This window comes from Bombus terrestris, chromosome 1 (genome assembly GCF_910591885.1).
Source record: "Bombus terrestris chromosome 1, iyBomTerr1.2, whole genome shotgun sequence".
NCBI lineage: Eukaryota > Metazoa > Arthropoda > Insecta > Hymenoptera > Apidae > Bombus > Bombus terrestris.
The window spans coordinates 9,688,779-9,711,959 of NC_063269.1; the positions used below are offsets into that span (position 1 = coordinate 9,688,779).

General features: G+C 36.1%; 1 protein-coding gene across 6 annotated transcripts in view; it reads right to left on the reverse strand.

Annotated features, from left to right (window-relative positions):
* Positions 1-23,181, reverse strand: part of LOC100645181 (segmentation protein cap'n'collar) — a 111,342-nt gene that overhangs the window by 65,901 nt on the left and 22,260 nt on the right. For all 6 annotated transcript variants that reach the window (XM_012311294.3, XM_003393311.4, XM_012311297.3 and 3 more), the window contains exons 2-3: positions 8,595-8,762; positions 1,747-1,822 (exon numbers count right to left, since the gene is read on the reverse strand). In XM_012311294.3, the coding sequence (XP_012166684.1) occupies positions 1,747-1,822; positions 8,595-8,762 (244 nt within the window). The remainder of the gene's footprint in view (positions 1-1,746; positions 1,823-8,594; positions 8,763-23,181) is intronic.

Consider the following 23,181-nt stretch of genomic DNA (forward strand, 5'->3'; position numbering starts at 1 on the left):
GCGACGTAAAGTAATTAAATGCAGAGAAGGGGAAACCGAGCGAATACGAAGGGCTGCTGAGGATGGTGGGGTTCGAAGGTAAGGGAGGGAAGAAGGCAGCGAGGGCGTTCCTGTAGCCACTCCCCGACTTCTCCACGAGACTTTACGAACTGGAACCTCTGGCTCTCTGAAATCTCTCACTCCCGCCGTACCTGGACAAAGTGTATCCTACCAGCCAGCCAAACGTTCAGCTTCGTGTTAGACGATCCTTCCTTCTCTGCATACGTTCATTCTTGATCTCGTACCAACGCGCAAAAGTGTCTCCACGAATTATTTTCGGTTGTCCGGCGACGTTCTTTTCACGCTGGTTGGCCACAGTCCTTCGGATTATGCAACAATTGCGCGAAAGAAATTCTCCGCGGTGAGCTCTCTATACACGGCAATGTACTTGAACGTACTGAAATTTAACGCGACTATCAGTACGGAGAGGTAACAGCAATGGAATGAAATTTTTCTGTTTACTTTTTTCTTTATTTTTTTGAGCTACGTTATAGGGGAGGAAGGTGATAAGTTACGTTGTTCATTTCTTAGAGGGGAGCAATTAAAAAATTTCATTAGCGTTAAAATGAATTGAATGTATTTGTAATCGGATATCGAAATTGTGTTTGCTTTCGGGGCTAAGTATGTATTTTTCTTAATCGTTTCGTTAGATACTTATAAAACATGTTACTTGTCGGAATAGAAAAATATGAATTGTATTAATAATTTTATTATCAATTGGGTATTGCTTTTGCTTTTATTGAAAAATTTCGTTGTATATATTTTTCCACGGTATTAACTATACACATATTAATATTACATGTACGAAATTCCTTCTGTTTTATTTGAGTTATCCGAGCGACGTTGGGACCAACAACTTAACAGTATCTGTACTTACCATGACTTTTTCTGTAATGTGGAATCGAGTCAAATAGAGTGGGCAATTTATATATTTAGACGTAAATTGTTGGAATGTCACGTTACATAATCGTTCATATAAATTTTGTGTCACAAATAAAACTACTAATACGATTTCTACTTACGATTTTATAAGACAACGCTTATCGCAATTTATAGTTAGACCAGATAGTTGCCGATACACGTTATTTACGCTTTTCATAGCGTTAACATTCCTTTTTGCCTTCGTTTGCCGCCGTCACTACCGAATTATCTACCAATGTCTAATCGATATAAAAATGATTCGACTAAGGAAATAATCATCGAGTAGACTACATTTAATCAACGCGTTTATGGTAATTAGATTCGCGAGAGGTGCGGCCAGGCGCGATCGTGGCTCTTAACTGCAGCGAACCTTCAAATTGGCTTTTACAAATTGCAACGTTAATTTGACACGCTTTGAATAGAAGGAGCTACGCGAACTAGCTGTATATAATTGTCCCTGGTTTTTACCGGCGTGTTGGGACGTCTACGGTATACGGACGGTGTCTATCACCTTTGATTGACTCTTTAATTAGAGACTGATACGCAAAGCAAGCGTTCAAAGCAGCGCATAAACGTATTATGTAATCAAAATTATGAACACCTTTCATAGTGCTGCTGTGCTTGTTATACGGTTCTTTTGGATATATAACTACCTACCTAGTTATTCTCGCATAGTTCGCACAAATATCGCAATATTTCTTTTACGAATAAAATTCACAAATAAAAATTTCATACAAGTTTCATCTTAAGTTGTTTAATTGCACGATAAAACTAATTTGCACTTACCAGTTTCGAGATCGACCGTATAAGGAAGGCCTGCCCATGGATCATCTTGTGGCTCGTCATATTCCTTTGTGTCTTTCTGGAAATGAAACACCGAGGAAATATTCCTAGCAGCCAAGAATATATTCCGTTGAGCGAACAAAACCGGACTTAGTCTTTTAACAGGAAAGAAACTTTTTTCTTGTCTGCTTCAAGATACGATGACACCCAATCGAATCAATAGGAAGAACTCTTTGATACTGAGAAATGTTTACGTAGCCAATTCCTCGTAAACAAGCCGCAATTAGCAATTAAGTTGGGTTTAGATGTCGTTAAATAAACGGAGTAATAAATTAACAAATTACCGTGATAAATATCTAACAAATCTAAAACGTCAAGTGTCAACTGATTTCTTAACAAACCAGCGATTAGCAAGCTTTTCTAGTTTAGAAGATATCCAGTAAACTGAATAATAATATTTTAACTTGGATTATAAACGAAAGTTCTAAATTATCGATTTCTCATTCGGTTAAACGCTTTAATCGATTAGTTCGTTTCGATATTTATCTTAAAAACGTTATTCGTATTTAATTCCCACTGAATATTATTTACAACGTTAACAACGTTGCGTCAACTTGATGTTTCATTCCTAACTTGTTTTCATTGCTTTACGGTATTAACATCATTATATTCATCTTTTCAACGCGTCAAAAATTCCATCGCCGCTTTTCTTATCATTTCTCTACCTATCTTATCTATTTATCCTTTACATTATCTTTTGTATTATTGTTAAAAATTCTTCTCAACTATCGACACTAGTCGTTCCATCGAAAAGAGATTGACAGATTGTTCGTACGTCGTAGCAAAAGCTCGCAATATCACGGATGAAGCCGTTTTCAAATTTGGATACGGCGGCCGACTTTCGGTGAAAACGCCATTCCGTTGATAATGAAAGGATCGAAAACGACGCCGCGTAACAATGGCTGAATTCACTCGGATGGCATTCGAGACCGTGAAGGTCGACGATCATAGAGACGTCATAATCAAGGGAACCTAACGGCAACGTGAAAAAGAAGCGGAGGGCGCTCATATGGCCGAGACCATAGGCTGGCCGTACCCCGTGTTATATACGGCCTGCAGTGAAATGAGTTTAATGAAAATAGCATTGTACTCGACCATTAATCATAGCGACTCTCTGATAGTAGCTATCCAACCACTGGCTTCTCTCTCTCTCTTCTCCCTTTCCTGGCCTCCAGCTTTTCATCCCCTTCTATCGTTGCCTCAGTCTCTTTTTCATTCAGTGTGATGTATCGTCGTTGAGTGGTGCGTTATACCAAGATCCGGGGTTATGAATACAAACTTCGATCAATCCTCTCTCCACCCTTCGATCGAACAACTCCCGCGAAATGAAACTAAGTGCATCGCAGTTACGCGCCATCAAGGATCCGCGTGCATTCTCGTGCTCACTGTTTCCTGTTTAGATTCGCAGCTAATTTCCCCCGCTTTAATTTTACTGTTAAAATTTTTCGACTTTAGAACTATATCTATATTGTTATATGTATAATCTAAATATAAGGATAATTTTGTTTTACGTAGTTTTGTATGTATGGGCTGTTCGGAAGACACGTTGATCAAGTACGTTAATTGGAAATCAGAAAGAAGAGACGATATTATTATATCGCAAACGTTACTTTTCAAATTTACCTTGGAATTCTATATTGTGTGTGTCATCTTCTTGTGGTAAACGAACCGATGGAAGTATAAGATAATTCGTTTTTAGAGAACTTAATATTCATAGTGTATCTACGTTGGAAATGAAATTGAGAGATTGACAAAAAGTGGAGTTAATCAGTTTGGTTTCCGAGTTGATCATATATTTAATATCACATGTTGCATCGAATTTAATATTCACTTTTACGCACACCTATCCTTCTGCTGATATGTCATTTGATTCAAGGATTCAAAGGATAGCATTTGAAGCAATATATCGAAAATATTTAAACACAAAATAATTTCAGTTACTTAAATCGTTAGAATTATTTGTAGCCATCTATATGCTCGTCATTGTATGTACCTATAGTTTGTATTATATATAATTATTCATTTGTAATCTAAAGAATTGCAATAGTAATTATGACATGATCACGGAAGTAACTGGAAACCAAAGAAGTAGCAACATAACGATTCCAGAACTAAATTATCATCGTCGTACGATTATCTTTATCTTGTTTATTCGAAAAAGACTCTTCTTCTCAACGACACGGTCGCCCGTATGACAATGGAGGTCCTGTCATCATTATGAGTTTGCATCGTTCGCGCAGCTCTCAATTAAGATTTTCGAACTACTTAGAGTCTGCTTATTTCGGCCGTCACGAACGATCTGTCGGTTGAAAGCATACCTAGAATCTGTATTGATCTCCGCGAATATGTACGAAATCAATGGGCCACCGTGACCGTCGAGCCAGCTATTGAAGTCGCTAGGTTGTTGCCAGTCACGGTTCTGCGAATAATTCGTAACCTGTCGTCTTTTCGAATTCGCAACACACCGATCCTGGCACCTTTTATCCTGGTTCTATTTTAAAAATGATAACTTCAGCTCTTGATTCGTCCGATTATTCTCACTGCGAACGAACATATAGATACGAAGTATGCGCAGAAAGAAAATAACAAATTGTTTTTAGTCCGACAAAGACTAAATACACGCGACTAATTATAAGAAGCACAATGAGAAGTATAATACGCATGAATCACCACGTATGTTTCTTCGTCTACAACTATACCTATCTAACCCTATACTGCAATAATTCAATTAATTAAAAAAAAAAGACAAGTGTCGCAAACAAAGCGTCAAGGATCCAGCAACGACTAAAATTCTAGCTCGTTATTTGTAATTTCTATCTATATTTCTATAACGAGAAAACTATAAATACGTAGTTGATCGAAACTATTCTCTGCCTGCGAAGAAGAAACAATTGTTCGAACAGGAACGAAAACAAAGTATTATATGTACGTATGTGAATAATGAAACTATAGGTAAGTATGGATGGAAACAATTCCGAAATACAACATCACGGGATCGACCGCCATTTTCTCCCGAAAATTCATCCGACAGAAACAATCAGGGAAGAGAAGGAGGCCAAACCCACTTCGGTTCGCTGGGCGCGTTTTCAATTTCCAGGACCATCAATACGTCCCTCAGAATCCCCCTGCCATGCTGCTCCAATCTCTTTGGCCCTGCTCTCCCCTCTCTTTTTATCTTGCTCTCTCCTCTCTTTTTTTCTCGGCTACGTCCCGCGACCAACCGGCTTTCTTCTCCCTCGCCCTAACCCTCATCTTCCTTTCCAGCTTGCTTTATCGATGCCGCCCCTCGTCCAGAGGGATGCTGTACATCTATCATTTTAACAAACCCTCAGCGATTACACAAATGAACGCCATCCGTTCCGATGTTTTTACGAATACATTTTAGCTGGCTCCTGTCGTTATGCAAAAGAAAGCGAGAAGCCATCATCGAGTATCGTTCTTATGTTCTTCCGATTATATCGAGAACATAGGTGAGCGAAGTACGTCGTAGTAAGCGTCAGAAAAATGGAGAAATGATTTGTTCAGTGGGAAGAGGGACAACAGAAACGAGTTTTCTTGTTTTTAATGAAAATTTTTACTTTTGGTACTTACGTCATTTGTCGTTTTAGACGCTCTAGTCGTAGGTAGAGTTTGGAGTTTATATTGAAACTATCGATGATCGAATTACAAATTTCTGTAGGTAAAGAAATTGAAGAATAAAATTGAAGAAATTGGAGAAAGAACGAAGAATACGTGGATAATATGGAAAGAAAGGGGATTTAGGGAAAAAGATCACGGGAAAATGTCTTAAAATGCATTGTTATAGATCTGCAAAGTTCCTAACTAAATTTATTCAATTGTAAATAAGTTTCTATAGAAAGTTAAAAAAAGGCCTTCTAGGACTTTGAGTTTCCATTAGATCGAAAGAGATTATTTCCTTCGTATAAATGGAGCAAGTCGCTATAATCGAACCTGTCACCATTGCGAACGCAGATCGTTTGGAATTTCAGCCAAAGTCGTAAATTAAATATTCACGCCAGTCACTCCGAATGAGCGCCATTATTTCACGCTGGAACATAATACGGTGCACTTTTCGAGTATTCTCGTCCTATTAAATTGGAATCAACGATAAAAGATAATTTAATAGTCGCAGGCAAATTTAGATCGAAATTTTACCATTAATCTATTAGCATCCCGTTTTATATAAAAACAGACAAACTGTATACTCAATGTTATTAACGAAATTCCAAAAAAAAGAAAAAAAGAAACATATCGTATATTTTCCAATCAATCGGGCACGAAAGTTTCCAAATTTCTCTGCTTCAAGAAACATACAAGAATTCGATAAAAATCTTTCGAAGAACTTAAGTTGGGCGTTCGATCGAAACGAGGAAGATAGACTCGTATTTTTAAAGATATTCGCAGTTAAAACAATTTCAGGACTAAATATCGGGACAATGGCTGTCAATATACGGCGAAAGAAATTGGAGGAAGATGGGACAGAGGAGTGGACTGGCCTTTGTTCTCAGCTGTTCGCGAACCACACTTTGGATCGATGTGTCTGCTTTCGATCGGGATCGAGGATATTCCCCGTATTATTGGAGCCTCGAAGACGGCGGTCCCTTCACAAAGGTGGAACCCGTTGGAACAATACGATCTTCGAGGAGGAAGAGCCCGAAAGACGAAGCAAGTTAGATAGGGATTGGAGAAAGGAACGAAGGAACATCGACTTTACTACCGAAGGCCGTGAGAGCAAAAGAGAGAGTCAAAGTGGAAGAGTAAAGGAGACAAGAGAACGGAGAACGGAGAGAAGAGACGATCAGAGAGGAGAAGAGAAAAGAAGAGGAGAGAAAGAACGTCGAGAAGTCTGATGGGTTACCCGCCCAGAACGTCATGCAACGTCATTGTCGGTGACCACGGTATGGATGAGCTCTCGTTGGCTCGAATCTTCGTGGATACTTAAACGCTCTTCGTGCTCATCGACTGAAACGCGTCAGATGAAGGAAATCGACGTTGAAAAAAGTTGTGTCGTAGAATAGAAAGTGAATTAAATCAGTCGATCTGGAGTGAACTGCAGAGACGATTTTAGTTTCTTAAGGAAACTACGCATCGTTGAACTGGGCACAATAGAATCGTGACCGAATGAAATTCATTGAATCAAATCGCTGCAATCAATATAGGTACAATCATGCAGTCGTTTAGTCTTCGATTATTTTAGGTTTGCCGAACATATTTCTTTTTTTTTTTTTTGGACACTGCTAATAATAATAAACTTTAACTTATATTTACCCTAAGATCGAGATTTATACTGTTATTTACTAGCTTGTAAAATTCATGATTCTGAATAAGATTACGAATTACGCAAATAGATGGAACGTCTAGTAAAATTGATAAGACGAGGAGGGAAATCTGAAAGACGAAGAGGCAAATCTGGAGGAAGGAGATAAAGTACGGTAGTTTCAAGATATTCTCACGTACAGGGAATTAGAGGGAAGAGACAAGACGAGAAGCCGACAGTTTGGGGTTCGAATTATCGACCGAGATCATATCCGAGTGCGCGTAGGATGGTTCCTCCTAGCCTAATCTCTTTGGTATCTATCGAACATAGCTTCCACGGGTTCTGCAGGATTATACCTTTTGACTGATCTATGTTTGACCGATTATCACGATGGGGGTCCACATGCAGACATTTGATAAGAATTAGGAGACCTACAGGGAAGAAGAGCGACTTGTACTTGCTAGTGATTCGCGCGTTCTATGAGATAACTTATAGAACATAGTAAAAAGTACAGATATGTTGGCAAATTTCAAATGAATAAAATAAATGAAACAAATTCCCTCAAATTTTGTTCGAATATAATAGATGGAAGGTAGATTTATCTAACTGAATTTGACTAACTCGATGAGATATTTTCTAGACAAGGATTCGAGTAACGTTTATACAAAACAGGACAGTCGGTGGAGAGATTGTAAAGAGATAGCCACCCTGAGTGCCGAATTCTTCTGTTAGTCCATCGAGTGGCGTCACTTTTGTTTGATGCCTCGCCGTCGACTTCACGACGAATCGATACCGATCTATCGACACGGATCGCTTGCCTCTCATGGCCGTATCCACTCGAGTATTAATACAATCAAATCTTAACCTTTTTTCTTTTTTTCTTTGCCCGTCGTTTCCGATGAACAATCAAACTTCCGACTGGTGAACTGTTTCGAACTCGACGACTCAACGACGACGAACGTATTCCCACGAAATAGTTCCGACAAGCGAGAACGTACATCTAAATCATGACTTTCTATCGCTGATAATCGCAAGGAAGACACAAAAGACGGAAAGGCTGAACGCCAAGGCGAGCTATCAGAAAAGATACACTACCGGACAAAAGTTTAGGTATCTGTGAAAGGTCCTTCAATTTTCCTACCGTTTAACTTACTAATTTTAATGCTTCTAATCTGTCAATGTTAACACGCTGATTCATATTATTATGTCATATCGTTTAACTTTACTTTCATCGGAGTCTTGACTTTTAACCCTTAAGCCGAAACTTTTAGCCGATGGTGTACGTTAGAAACGCGAATTTGAATGTCACACGAGAAAAAGCAAAATGTTAGGTTCTCTATGTGAAAGTATACGAAACTCGATAAACAATATGTCATTAATTGCTAATTACGGCCCGTAAACGGGAGAAAGCGTGGCAGAGATCGAAGTCGATTTACGATTCGAAATTAAGAATAAGAATATAGGTACTTATCGAAGACAGATCGGTGGGTTCGGTTGAGCATGTTATGACAAAGATAAGGGTAATGTTACATACCTTTTCGTTAGTTCCATTGATCGCTTCCAGAGCTTTTAATTTCTCGATCTCATCGTCGGACTCTTTTTCCAACGTGGACGCCTTTTTCGTTGTTGTTGTTGGTGCTTCCACCAACGTAAATCCCAGATCCACGTCTTGCTTCCAAAGCACTTCGATTAAATCCATATCCTGAAACAATACGTAAGCATTCCTGAAAAAGTGTTGGTAAGCTAGTACATCAATTGAAAAAAATTAACTGTTACGTTGACACAAAATCATATTTTTACTAGATACAAATTTTTATTTTTACAAAAGTAATACACGAAGCCTAAATAGAGGTTCGTTTCATATAGTAAATATTGTTGTGATATATATTCCACTTTGGATATTTTACGTTTTTCTTTATATTAAATGCGTATTCTATAAATTTTTGCTTTTTAATAATTTGCCATAAGTTCGTGAACACCCGTTGTATATTAGTAACGTTTGTTAGATATTATAATTAATAATGTACTGTTAGAGGTAGTGTAAAAAGTATAGGTACGATAATTAATTTCAACGGAGATAACGTAGAACGTCGTTTATTAACAATTTTTTAACAAATAAAAAATATGTATATATTCTTGCAAGTCAGCAGAATAATTTTTACCAAAAAAAAGAAAAAAAAAGAAAGAAATGGCATATGTATAGCCCGTGAGAAAATATTAAGAGATATCTAAAAAATGAAAAAAATATATACGTAAAAGATATTCGTAAAATTGCAGTTTAATGAAGAAAATTAATAACTCTGATGTATAGGAGAGGAAATTACTAAATTTAATTATTTTTATACTTAGTGAAGTTTTCTTTTGGTTTTACTATGGCTTGAAGCCGTCGTGATACTGAATTTATTAAATCGATGTGTACTCTAGCGGAAATGATTTTCCATTCTTCTAAAATATAGTTCTTTTCCTATCATTTCTTGATGAAATATGCTGACTTCGTATTTCCCATTTCAAGTGGTCCCATATATTTTTAATAATGTTTATATCTGAGGATTGTAGAGGTGTTTCTAAGTGTTTCCAAATATTATACAAGATCAATGCTCGTGTGTTAGTAGCATCATACTTTGGGCGGTTATCTTGCATCATAATGAAAGCGTCTTTCAAACTCATTTTCTTTTGATGCAGACTATTTTTTAAAATACCTATGGTAATATTTATATTTAATATTAATATTCATTATAATAGTAATAATGTTTATTAATATAATACTATATATTTTTGTAAATTTCTAGAGGTTTATTAATATTTTCACAATAGGAATAGATATCGTATTCTTCTCTTCTTGAAAATTATTCTGAAGACTTGTAAGAATACGTATATATTTTGATTCGATTGAAACCTTGCTACTATACGATGTTTTACAATAATCCTGTTAAAGTTCAGTACTGTGCAAACACTTTTTACAGTGACTCTATACTTTTACGGAATAGAGAATTTATAATTTCTGAAAACTACAGTATGTACCTACCTATGTATCTGAATTTCATACTGATTTAGTTTATTCTTTAATATCCGTAATAACCCATTTAAAAAGGACTAACTGTCATTTATCGTAAATTACAAGAAAACTTTTGTAAATTGTAAATTGCAAATTGAAAAAAAGAATTCTATTCTACACTTCGAATTAAATTTTTCGCGTACTCGCACGACTAAAATAAGTATAATTGATGATTACATGTTTACGTGTAGCATAGTAATTAATAAGTACAAGGATTTTGTGGTAGCACGACAAGTTTTGCGTGCTCGCTTTATGTAAGTTAATAACGTTCCGATCACGATCGAGTTGTTCGAAATCGAAATCACGATCCTGAAGATTCATTTTGTTGCGGGCCAAGATGTCCCTCGCAGGGAGTCCCATCGACGAGTGTGTACAAAAGTGCATGATTAATGACGGGCCGAGTATCGATGCATCTCGAAATGGAGGAGATCGAAAGGAGAAGAAAGAACCTGGGAAAAAGGACCAATCACATGACGGGGCACAATTGTCGGGGCAGCTGGCCCGTAGCTTTTAATTGAGCCAATTTCGCCGAGTTCGTATTCAACCTCGTTAACTAATCTACAGATTTTCTTCGCTAATTTAAACCTGACCGTTATTACAACCTGTGCAAGAAGAAGTAATGTCGAGTAACGGCGACCGTAATTAGATTTCGCAATTAATTCGACTCTGTTACAGTTTTTAGAGAAAAATATTCGATAAAAACACTTTGGTTAAGATATCCACGTTGCAGGCTACGGAGTTACAGAAGTTAAAGATCGATTAATTTTTATCGCTAATTGGAACGTTTGTTTTTTAATGGTTGATCCGCAACTATCGGTAATTTAGTGGCTTTGTCAATTAAGTACAAATAAATGAAATTACATATATATACACGCATATCTATTTATCTCAGCTTTAGGAAATACGAAATTAACTTGTACTGCTCTTTAATAGATGAATATGCTCTTTTCAATTCAATAGCTGTAACAAGTTTTACTTATCCGTAAGGGGATAGCGGAATTTCAGTAATTTAAGAAACTTATAGATACACCTATACAGCTAGCTATACGCATGATTTAAAAGTGATCGACTTTTTTATCGAAAAAACATTGATCAAAGATAAATTGAAATTACTCCGGAGAAGCTTCCCTACCGTACATTTCTGCAAATATATAATAAATAATTCGCGTCCAATGAATCGTATCCGCGGATTAAGTGACTAGCAAATTGCAACTACTTATCGTGTCATAGCGGCAACAGGACGTGAGATTTTTGAAGTAGTATTAAGAACACAACGACGTCTTACTACGTCCAAGAGAAATGTCAAAAGCCTCGTTACGATTTCATTAAAAATTGCGAGTGAAAGAGGGAGAAAGATTGCATTGGTATAACAGCCGGTTATACAGATAGGTGAATGAAGACACGATTAGATTTGCTAATTTTTGTTGGAACGAGCAAGCGTGACAACTCGTGGCCTGCTTATTAAAGCCTAAGAACGGATTTGTATGCGTTCATTTGATGTACTTGTTTATACTTTCATAGAAACGTAGAATTTCTCTTATTCGTCGAAGATTGCATTAGATTAAGGAATGTTGCTTGTTAATTAGAAGGCAATTAGAAATTCTGCTACATAAATTTAAATACGAACGTCTCATCTATTCCAAGTCTGAATAAAAATATGCAGTTCTTTAGTGGAACAATCTCTTTAAAACTTTCTCTATTATATATTATATTATTATATATTACATTTATAGGATGTATAGGTTACGTCTCTTCTGTATATAGGAAAATCAAGTTAATCTTTAAAATAAATCAAACGATATAAACTTTGAATAAATAGTTTTACTTGTATATATACATCGATATGAAATACACATACGGTTAAATAGAAATACATGTCGTCTTTAACAGAAGGCTTAAAAATTAATTCGCTTCATAAATTAATATCTAACATATCTTTAACTCATCCAAATAATACGAATTACTAATGCTATTTCATATCTAACTTTCATCGATATTTTACCAGTTGATTCTTGCAGAACTGTATTTTTAGAACGGTCGCTACGTTCTTGATCAGATAAATTTGTTAAAAAAAGAGAAAATATCTAAAGCTTCACTATCGCAATTACCTTATAATGCCGGAGAAACGATTAAGCGTGTAAAACGATGGGATTATCAATAATATCACATATCTCTCGTTAGTTTGGAAAATTATTTCTTCGATTACAAGAAATAACGAATTGATTTTAGTTCAGTATTACTTGTACGTACATGAAAGTTTCTTATCATTATAGTCGCTACGCGATCGATCGTATATTCATCATAAATTAATTGCAAATATAATTTGAAATTGTTACAGGCAATTCTGAGCTATAAAATCAACTCAATAATTCTTATTTACATACACGTGGGTAATCCGATAATTTTTCCAAGCTAACAAGAAACATATGATTAATCATTCCGCCGTTTTACACGCTCGATCGTTCTTCCTGCAACAGATCACGGCCCCGATAGAATTTATTTATTTAGCTCGTGTACACGCATAATTTCATATGGATCAATCGGAGGAATCATTTGATGGTTAATACACGGGGTAAAGACAGAGCCGGTTGGCTCGTAGCCATTAATCTTTGGCCATCGTTATCGGTGATCGAAAATTTTAACACGGCGCATCGGAACCGCAGGATAACGGATATGTTTCTGCATCACGCTCGATCACGAACGCGCCATCGAAAATTACTTCACCGAGCGTGTAATTTGATGCTCCGGAGGAACGAGAAAGAAATGGAGGACGCGATGAAAAAGAGAGCCAGAGCGTGGGTGTGCATAAGGTGTCGGCCATGTTGGAGAAACACAGCGGGATATCCGCCGCGCCCACAGCTGGGCACAGCTCTCCTCGAGAAATCGAATCGACTTCGATGCCTAGGCCAGCAGCACGTTTCACCTGGCACCAGCGCGCTCTTTCCAACGACACCGACGCCTTTAATTTTTATTCGATTAGCCACGCGGCAAGATAAAGCGTCGGGATACCGGCACGTAGCAACCGAACGGACAGCAATTTCTTCCTTTACGTCATCATTGATCCCTTTTTATCACCGTAACGTAATAAATCAATGGCTACCTAATTGTAATTTGGATTAAATATACAGAGAAAATATAATTTCAAGAGTCGGTAGGTACAGTAAATTAAATTACGTGTTCATCATCGAAAGATCGCTTTCGTACGATTCCTGGGATTTGGAAAATAACGAGGAAAGTGAAACGCTTCCTAAGGAAATAATACCAAAGGGATGTAAAGAACATGCAAGTTCCGAAGCTGAAGAAAATTCGTATCTCCCGCGCTATACCTTTCTAACTGTAGGTATGTAATAATAAATAGTACACGACGATATATACCGTGAGCCTGAATGATAGAAATGAAGTCGTCGAAGTAAGACAAAAATCAAGAATAACAAAATTATATTGGAAGGTTCAAATTAATCAAGAATTAGTCCGGTACACGCATTTTTGTCAAAAATAATAATCTTCCAATGCAATTTTGCATCTTAAAGTGACAACATCTTCTTACACAGCCAATGTGAAAAGTGAAAATAAATAAGGAAAAAAAAAGAAAAAGGAAGAAAACGGAAAGTGGAAAGCAACGGAGGAGCGAGAAAGAAATCGACGATTTTGTTACATAGGTGCAGAAGAGATAACGTGATCGTGGAAATAGAGAAGAGATAAAGTTTAGTCGTTTCGAGATTCCGAACAAACAAGATTGGCGGAGACGATATAACGAAGAGGTAAAATCGGTTAGGAATGAAATTTACACGTTATAAGTATCAGAACATGTGTCGAGACACTTTTACAGAGATAAGGACTTGGAGCTCTTTCCAAGACGTACCGATATCAATTCGAAACTGTTTCCTATTGTTTCTTTGAAAAGTTCTCATTTTCAACAACTACAAATTAATTTTTGTTTACTGGGCAGGAGATAGTAGAGACTTACTATGGCGCAAATTTCATCGTTTAATTGTGAATATCAATATCCAAATAACTCTTTCTAAATCTTAAATGTTGCATGAATGAGCGTAACTTTTCAACGATTTCATTTACAATTGCGCTCGTTCCTGCTTCTCTGCGTACATACTGCTAATAATTACATAACTGAGAAGTTACCTCTTGCATAATAATTCACTGATCAAATAACGATATCACTGAATCGAGACAACTGAGAAATTACAGGCTACAAATTTCTATTCTACGAATACTTTTCACACTTTTACAATTTACAGTTACAAGTTAAATAAGACGATTACCTTGGCTGTAATTTGTGACGTTCATTTTTAAGACTTCGCTCATTTCATTATCAATCTTGTTATTATCATACGAAGGAATTTATAGATGTATCGATAATTTATAATACGCACAATGTAACATATTAAGATAATATAAGTTGCAACATTTTATTAATAATATCAAGTAAATAGATCCTGAGAGTCCTGTTACCCGCGTAATATCGTCAATTTTTTCGACCATTGGGCTATGTTGCGAATCGTATGTTTTACATTTTGAAAAGTATGGAATAGAACAACGATCTTCGTATCGAGATCACGTGTCACATGTTGATTAGTTATCTTGAAAAATAGTTTTGCGGTTGATTGTTTCTTCGTCCCTGGATAACAGGTGCAACGATCTCCACCAGTCTTGAATCGATCTGTCTTCCTAAAGGAAAAGACTTCGCTTCTGCGGGACACGAGCCGATGACTATACGTTTTATAACTTACTGCATCGAATGTCGATCATACAACACCGTGATAATGTAATTACTCTCCATTGTCGCCGATGACAACGAGTACAGCCAATCTTCTCGAATAATCAAACGCTTCTTCGGGGAAACGACGGTTTATCGTCGGTATACTATATAGCAACAGATCAGTTGCGTTCAAGTGGACTTTTCTACAAAGTTTGATCGATTACACGATCGGTTAATTCGTGTTCTTGATACGATTCTTTGGTATTTGTACTGTACTCAACATTTCCAACGACATCGTGAAACTTAAAGGAATATTTCGTCAGAAAAGTATCGAAATATTTGTAACTGTTTTTAGCACTTTTATATGACACTTCAGTTATTATAAGCTTGTATCGATTATTAATGATTTATATATCATGAAGTATTAATTTTAACTATCAGTAATATTCTAGAAGTTATGACACATTATTTGAGGAAGCAATAACTATGTACTTTCGTTTGCAAGCTGATGTTTCAATCTACTTTTCTGGGAACCAAAAGCTATATAAGAAATGCGTGCTTTAGTGGTGCCAGAATAATAAAATTATGTATGTGAAAATGAAGAAACTGCATTACATATAAGGATATACGTAGTTTGATAATTAAAGATTCGTCGAACATTCTGGTTGATAAGAGATACGAGTATAGATATTCTTATCATTAACTGATATTTATTTAAAATATTCTTTCGGTATAGAGAATTAACAACTAACGATTAATTCTATTATCCTGAAGTCTAGAAAGATATAGAATTATAAAATGTATATATATACGAACAACGATTGACATGGATATTCTATGAAAACTTTGATCCTCTTCTTGATAAAACCATGTCATTGTGACTCCATATTTTCATGTAACCTGACGTTCTCATTTTGTTCTCGAATTTCTTATATTTAAATTCTTCCTAATTTCTTATCTTTAGGCTTCACTTTTCCTATTCCATTGTTCTCTAATATCTCTTACTGCGACCAAAATACTTACTTTAACATTGAAATTATTTCCATAAGGTGCTAGTTTATTAGACGTTAGTTGAGTGTTTATTTAATAAACGTAGAATGGAATTCCATTTATTCGAACGAAATTTTAGACACTGTCTGATTAAACAAATTCTTGAAGATTAAATCCACTCACGTGTCTGAACGTGAACATCCAATTACACGAATAAAAAATCATAAGACAATGAAGTGAATCAGTGAATTTCTATTTATGAACTTCAATTAGATATACAATCTGTTTTCGTCTCTCGATGTGCCTAAATAAACGGAATTCTACAGTATTCTTATCTTATGCTTATCTTTTCCCGAATTAACCTACACTGTCTTACGTTATTTATTTATTCATACTAATGGCCGAAGCATGTCTTAAAAACTCAGACGACAAAGCACTGGAGTCTTATTTTTCAAGAGAAATGTTATTTTCAAATCAATCATGGACTTGGTTGATAGTAATTAGTGATACGAATTTCATTACAGATTGCTATTGTAATCATTTCTCTATTTACACAGTACGGTATCAGACATCTCGCTGATAGATCATTAAGGACACACAATGTAGACAAAGAAGAAAGAAAAGCAGTATCACAACTTATTTGCTAGCAATATTAAGCTATTAGTTACTTTTTTTCACATCTGATAACGAACAAACTGAACGTAATAAGTGACAGTAAATTGTTTATTGAATTTATATAACGCATTATATTAAAGAAAATATTGTTGAAAATTTCGGTATATCTAGCGTTGACACGGGCACAATATCTGTCTCTTAACTAAAATAACAAATATAATTTCGAAATGGATAGTCAATTTATGTGAAAGATGAATCAAGAAGTCTTGGAGAAACAGGTATACTATGAGCTCACGGTTATGTTAATTAAATTACACTGTACTTGAATTGCATCGTAATTAAATTACGTTGTATTTGAATTACATAATTCAAACTTTTCAATTAATTCAATCGTTAATTACCGTAATCGTGGGTATAATTGGAATACAATGCAACTGAGTGACAGCTCGGAACTCCGAAGAAGCGAGATAAATGTTTATACAATTTATCTTTCATATTTGTATCTTTTTAACGTCTACGCTGCGTATCTTCCATTTCTCGTTCATGCGTGATGCAATTTTACATTTACGTCCTAAAAGTAGATTATTCGATTGCACTTTCTAATCGTACAATTACGAATCGTATAGTAATTTAATCGAATAAGAGATATGAATTACGAATTACAATGTAATTCAATACAATGCACTAATTGAATTACTTTGTACATTGTAATCATAATTCATGGATTAATTTAATTGTAATTTTGCGCACTTTCGTACGGTTTACAATTAACGATAATAGTTACTCATATCGATACGATTAAATACTTGATCTATGATAAAACGTGCGATCATCGAAATGTGAGAATGAAAAACTAAAAGGAAAAACGTTCGAAGATAAATGTAATACGAGTCAAAGATTAATTACACCAAATGGTGACTAGCGAGTTAGAAAAGTGGCTTGCCGGTAATAAGTAATCTTTACAAATTTATCGGTAATCTCGTTATGGCATAACGCCAGTTTTACCTCTCTTTCGACGGCTGTTGTGCATCGAATTCTCAACAGAACAGTAGTACTTCTTAGTCGGTGAACCTGTCAGGATGTACCTGGCTTTCAACGATAAATAGGCCTAATGGTGGTTCTACCGTTAGGTTGACCAGGCATTATCCTCGATTTTCACGCCACCCTTTCGTATCTAGCCGAGAACGTACCGACAGCTTAGATCCTCCTATATCAGAAATAAAAACTATCTACCGACGTGGCTTCTTGCTGCGTTCGTTAAAAAAAAAGAGAACGTTCAGAAGCGTTTGAAAATGGAGATCATCATCCGAGCTGTTACTATTAAGAATGTTAAATTATTATTATCGTTAAGAAAGGTTGCAATAGTGAAAAATGAAATTTCGTTTAATTCTAACGTAAAAGACAGAAATGTATCGCAAGAGTTATAAATGATTCGATGCTTTGAAATTCAATTTTCTCAGTTTTGAAAGCTACAACGTAGAACAATGTTGCAATGCTAGATATACGAATACGATCTAATGCAACGAAAGTTATCATAATGATTTACGATCATAGAGTTACGTTGGATTAACGATGCATGAAGTGGGAAGTGTAACTAAATGAAAAATCCTAGGGAAGGATCTTTCTGCACTGCTTGTAAAGTAATGACTTCGCTATAAATAAAAGAAGGTAGGAACCGTAGCGAATGATGTTCCGTATATCCTACTTGCTATTCATAAATTACTTAGCATTCGCGTAGTTACAAGTGCCTTTGACCATTTTGCGGTAGACCAAGATAGATACTGACCGCTAATGGGTCCCATGAGTCACGCCTACTCAACTTCTTGCTCTTTCCGGAAAAGGACTTGTAAAGGACCATTTTCTTACCGGTTCCGATTCATCTGTTTGATCAGATGGTAGATGTCGCAGAAAGCAATTTTTATCCAAGTTTCTACAAATCCATCGAATAGGTCGCGGTATCGAGTAACTAAAGAAATTCATCGCAAATTAAAGAATAGACGTAAAAGAATTGTTACTGATACGATTTCTCGCCTATATTGTACGATGATAGTTTCTTTAAAACGTTGATTTTCTCCCTCTTAAAAAAAGCCCCTTCTTCGGTTGAAATTAAAAAGCGAAATCTAAACATAAAATTAAAGAATCGCAGCAGCGATCGAATCTGATATGATTTGCGTATGTGTTTTAATTTCTATTCATTTAATTATCACGTTACATCTATGTGTTACACTTGAAAACAACGCGATGAAAACAGTACCTAGGCATTGCGTGCAAATGGGTCGGAAAAATTGTTCTAATGATAAATCACTCGAAGATACTTAAATCGCGTTCACGGAAATGCTTCATTAATAATAACGAAAAATTACGTGTCGCGAAAATAATTCTGCATTACCATATGTCAAGAATTTTCGCAAACATTTTAAGAAAACTTCTCATTCGTTGATTCACACTCGGTCGCTGAATTTTTAGTATGAAAATCCTTGTAAACATTCTTGGCTACCTGATAAAACGTTATCATAATCGTATTTCACACGAACTTTATCGGTCTGTACGAAAAAAATGTAAGTAGGTACCACATAACTGTTCAAGCAAATACAGCAGTCACAATATCGAAACACAATCGAATGCGTAGACGTTCCCGTATCAAAGAATACCCGAGAAATCTAATCAATCACTATACATTAATAGGAGGTTTTCTTGAAAAGTGTCCCGTTAGGTGACTCAAAAGTTGAATTGCTATAAGGTTGATTAAAGAAATTGAGCAACTTTCTAAAGGCTGGGTTACGTCTTCTAGAAAGGGAGAAAGAAAGAAAGGAGGAAAGAAAGAGAAAGAGAGAGATTCAAAAGCATAAAGCATTAATTTCCTGGTTTTAATTAATGCGTCGTGCACGCAGCCGTACAGTAATGGCGGCCGAACCGTCGTACTACGAAGAGGGGATAAAGGAGGGGGAAGAGGGAGGCGCGGCTAAAAGGGGAATTTGATTAATGATCCTGCAGGATCTGGGACACGAGGAGGGAGAGAGGAAGCGTATCCTGGGGGACGCCTGTCTTGCCACAGAGCACCGATCACTACCAGAACATACCTCCACTCTACGGAACACATTTTTCAGATTTTTTGAATACACTTTTGCATCGAATATTTTTGAAAAATAGTTCCAACAATTTATTCTTTCTCTGATAAACGAACGATAAAAGAGAGAGAGAGAGAGAGAGAGAAATAGATAAAAGATACGTTATAGTGTATAGGACAGAAATATATATGTGTATATATATATACAGGACTATGAATGATAAACATTTACAATTAGAATATAGAAATTAAATCAATAGAATGACGAAGTTGCGAGTAGGAATTAAAATTAAGCAAGTTGTATAAAACTTATGCGCAAGATACGTTATAGTATATAGAACAGAAATATATATGTGTATATATATATACAGGACTATGAATGATAAACATTTACAATTAGAATGTAGAAATCAAGTCAATAGAATGACGAAGTTGCGTAGGAATTAAAATTAAGCAAGTTGTATAAAACTTACGCGCATGTCTACATTAAGTTGAAGAATAAGTTGAAACACGTTAGAGTAAGAAGTAAATTACAGAACACAATCTATTTATCTTGTAAAGCAAAGCATCGAACAGTTCGTTTAATTTCCAGAGCTACTCGCGTTATATAATTCAAAATAGAAAAGAAAACGGTGCTCCAAGAATGCTGAAAGATAGTTTCCTTATACACTATTTTGGATATATGTTTTCCATGAAAAATTCCTGTTCCACAAACGTTGAGATAACTCGAGTCCCGTAAATTAATGGAATTACGAACATTCACGCGCGGCAATTAATATTTCAACACGCTGAAACTCCGTTCCTCCTATCAATCACGATAAACGATCCTTAAACGCCGCTATCTCTAGAAAATTACACTTCTCAACGAATCTACCCGTTTTGTCAATGAATCATTTTGCGATAAAAAAGAAGAAAGGAAAAAAAGAATGAAAGAAACAAAAAAAAAAAAAAACAAAAAAAGGAAGAGAAAAAAACAAGACAGGAAAGAAAGATTGATCAAGGAAAGAGAGGATGTCGGTAGGAAGATCAGCCGTCTCGGCTGACCGAAGAAAAATAGTTTGGTTATCGACGCGGGCTGGAGCCAAACCAGCCCCTATCTCGTGTCCCATCGACGTATCATCAATGTAATTCGTATAATGTATCCACGCAAGTCGAACTGGTGAAAGAGGCAGAGAGGGAGAGAGGGAAATAGGGAGGGGGAGAGCGTGCAGGAGAGGGCGAACGCGTACTTATGTTGTGGGATATATCGGTGAGAGGCAAAAGCAGTGAGGGGCGGTGCGTGTGTACAAAGGGAACGCCGACGATGCCGTCACGAACGTTCACCCCAACAGGGGCGTATCTATCTCTATCTCTCTCTTTCTTTCTTTCTCTTTCTCCTTCTCTTTTTTCAACCCCCGCGCCGCGATGTATCCGAGGTGTACCGCCAAGCCCACGTATTATGTATTCTCCGCTTTTTATTCGTATATACCTCGAAGACGTGCGTGTACTGTTGATCGTAGATGAAACAAGAAACGCTGGGCGATAATTTTAAAATAAAAAGAAGAAGAAGAAGAAGAAGAAGAAGAAGAAGAAGAAGAAGAAAAGAGTATGTGCGCGGCTCGACGTTAAAGAGGAAACTATAAATCTTATTATAATTATTAACGTATAGCGTTATCTTCTATTATCGCACGTGCTTTTCAACGTACGCCTCAGACTTGTCTCACTAATATCTGTACTTAAGGCATAGAACGCATTATAATTTTATCTATACGTCCATTTCGATTTAATTACTACGCGGGTAGATTTCTTTGGCATCGGTGGATCGCTTTGAAGCGGCTAACTTATTGGATCAAGATGGTAAGCAAGGTAAGGTAAAGTTGGGAAATTTTGTGTTACATTTAACGCAATTTCGTATGGCATATATTTGTTAAACGAAGTTTAGAGCAAATCATTTTGTGCATTCTACGCTATGCTGTCTGTTGTTATTTCAAACACCTAATATTTGATTCTCTTTCGTAGCTTCAAGATGAACGTTAATCGAACGCCATGGGAATGTCTCAAAATTCATTTTAATATACGTGATAGCATAGACGACATAGAATCTTTTGCTCGATAATTTTATACGATAATCTTAGCTGTAGATATTTTATATTAAACACATTTCCTACAGATTGATATATTTATTTATCGTTACGAGATATAACAGTAACATTCATAAACGATCTAATTTGTTGCGCGATAAGTATTACACGCACATGCGTACTATATGCAGTGTACCTGTATGATCTTTTATATCGCATATATAGACGGGGCATATTTTATTTTAAATTCGAAACAAGTCAACTTCTTCCCAGCTAAGTTAATCATCAGAGAAATTCTTTTCCTTTACGATCAATCTCGGAGTCATACATAATCGAACAGGTAGGTATGTTGTTTTTCTACACGATGTTAGGAAGCTTGATTCTTTCGCTTTTCTATACACGAGATTACTTTTTTGACGTCGGTTTCGCCGTTCCTCGACGATTATTAATAATTAACGTGTCCCGGCGTACGATGCTTCCGCGAAAACCCGTAAAAATGTCGTTTTTGATTAAATCGACAAGATCCGCAGATCGAGCGGCGATTTTTTCTGAGATAGCGCGCGATCGGTTCGAAGCTTGTAATTACGCGGGGAAGAAAACCGGTCTTGCGTCCAGCGATTTCACGACGGACGCCTTCACTCGGTTATGGCCGCCATTAGTGCAAATAAGATTCTGGACTGTCAGACTAGCCGAACTAATCACCTCGTGTCCTCTTCGTACGAGACTTTCGAAGGCGTTAATTATTTCTACTGACTCGATGTCTGCCCTACGATTCACGTATCATGACGATATATTGCAGATACTCTGTACTGATTTTAAATATTCTACAGTAGACAACATCGCCACCGCACTGATGGTGAATTTCCATGGCAAACTACAACCCCCTGAGTGACGCCACCCTTTTTCTATATTTCTTTCGAGAATTCTTTATTTCGTAGTTAAAATATCATAAAACTTCCGCGAAAATCTGCCTTCTTTGATTTTCATGAATTTTATGCAATAAAGTTTTAAACATGAAGGCGCTAAACTTATTTATACATTTTATTAGACTTTGGCTGCCTACGTAAAAGTTTAGCTTCAGATTAGTCAAAGTAAATATCTAACTCCTGGAAGCTACTACTTCACCCGATGCGAATTTTGTTTTAATATTATCTCACCATAGGATCATTTTTTCGCTATTGATATTTTTCTTACTGAGTCAAAAGTACATGGTATCTTCTCATTTTGTTGTTATTATATCAAAAACTAATGCAAGTTTGGCTATTCGTTGGAAACTTCAAAATTGAACTTTTAAGATGTTAAAGTCTAGACAGTCTCCTAACTGTAGGTATCCTGTAATTTTCTTAGAAAGAGACAAAGATAAGTAAGAATGATCTTTGTGGCGAATTTTTAAAATTCCTATAAAAGTTTACAAAATAAATTGTCTTGTGGTAGCGCCGACATTGTAAATAATTCCCAGGTAATCCTAATCTATTTCCAATTAGTTTATATACTCGTAAATAACTCTGTTGCGAATCGTAAACGTTTCGCATTTACTTTGTTTTCTTCTGCAAATATACTTGGAATTATCCATATAACACGATCCACGGCAATTGTGATTACGCGGAACGACCATCGACG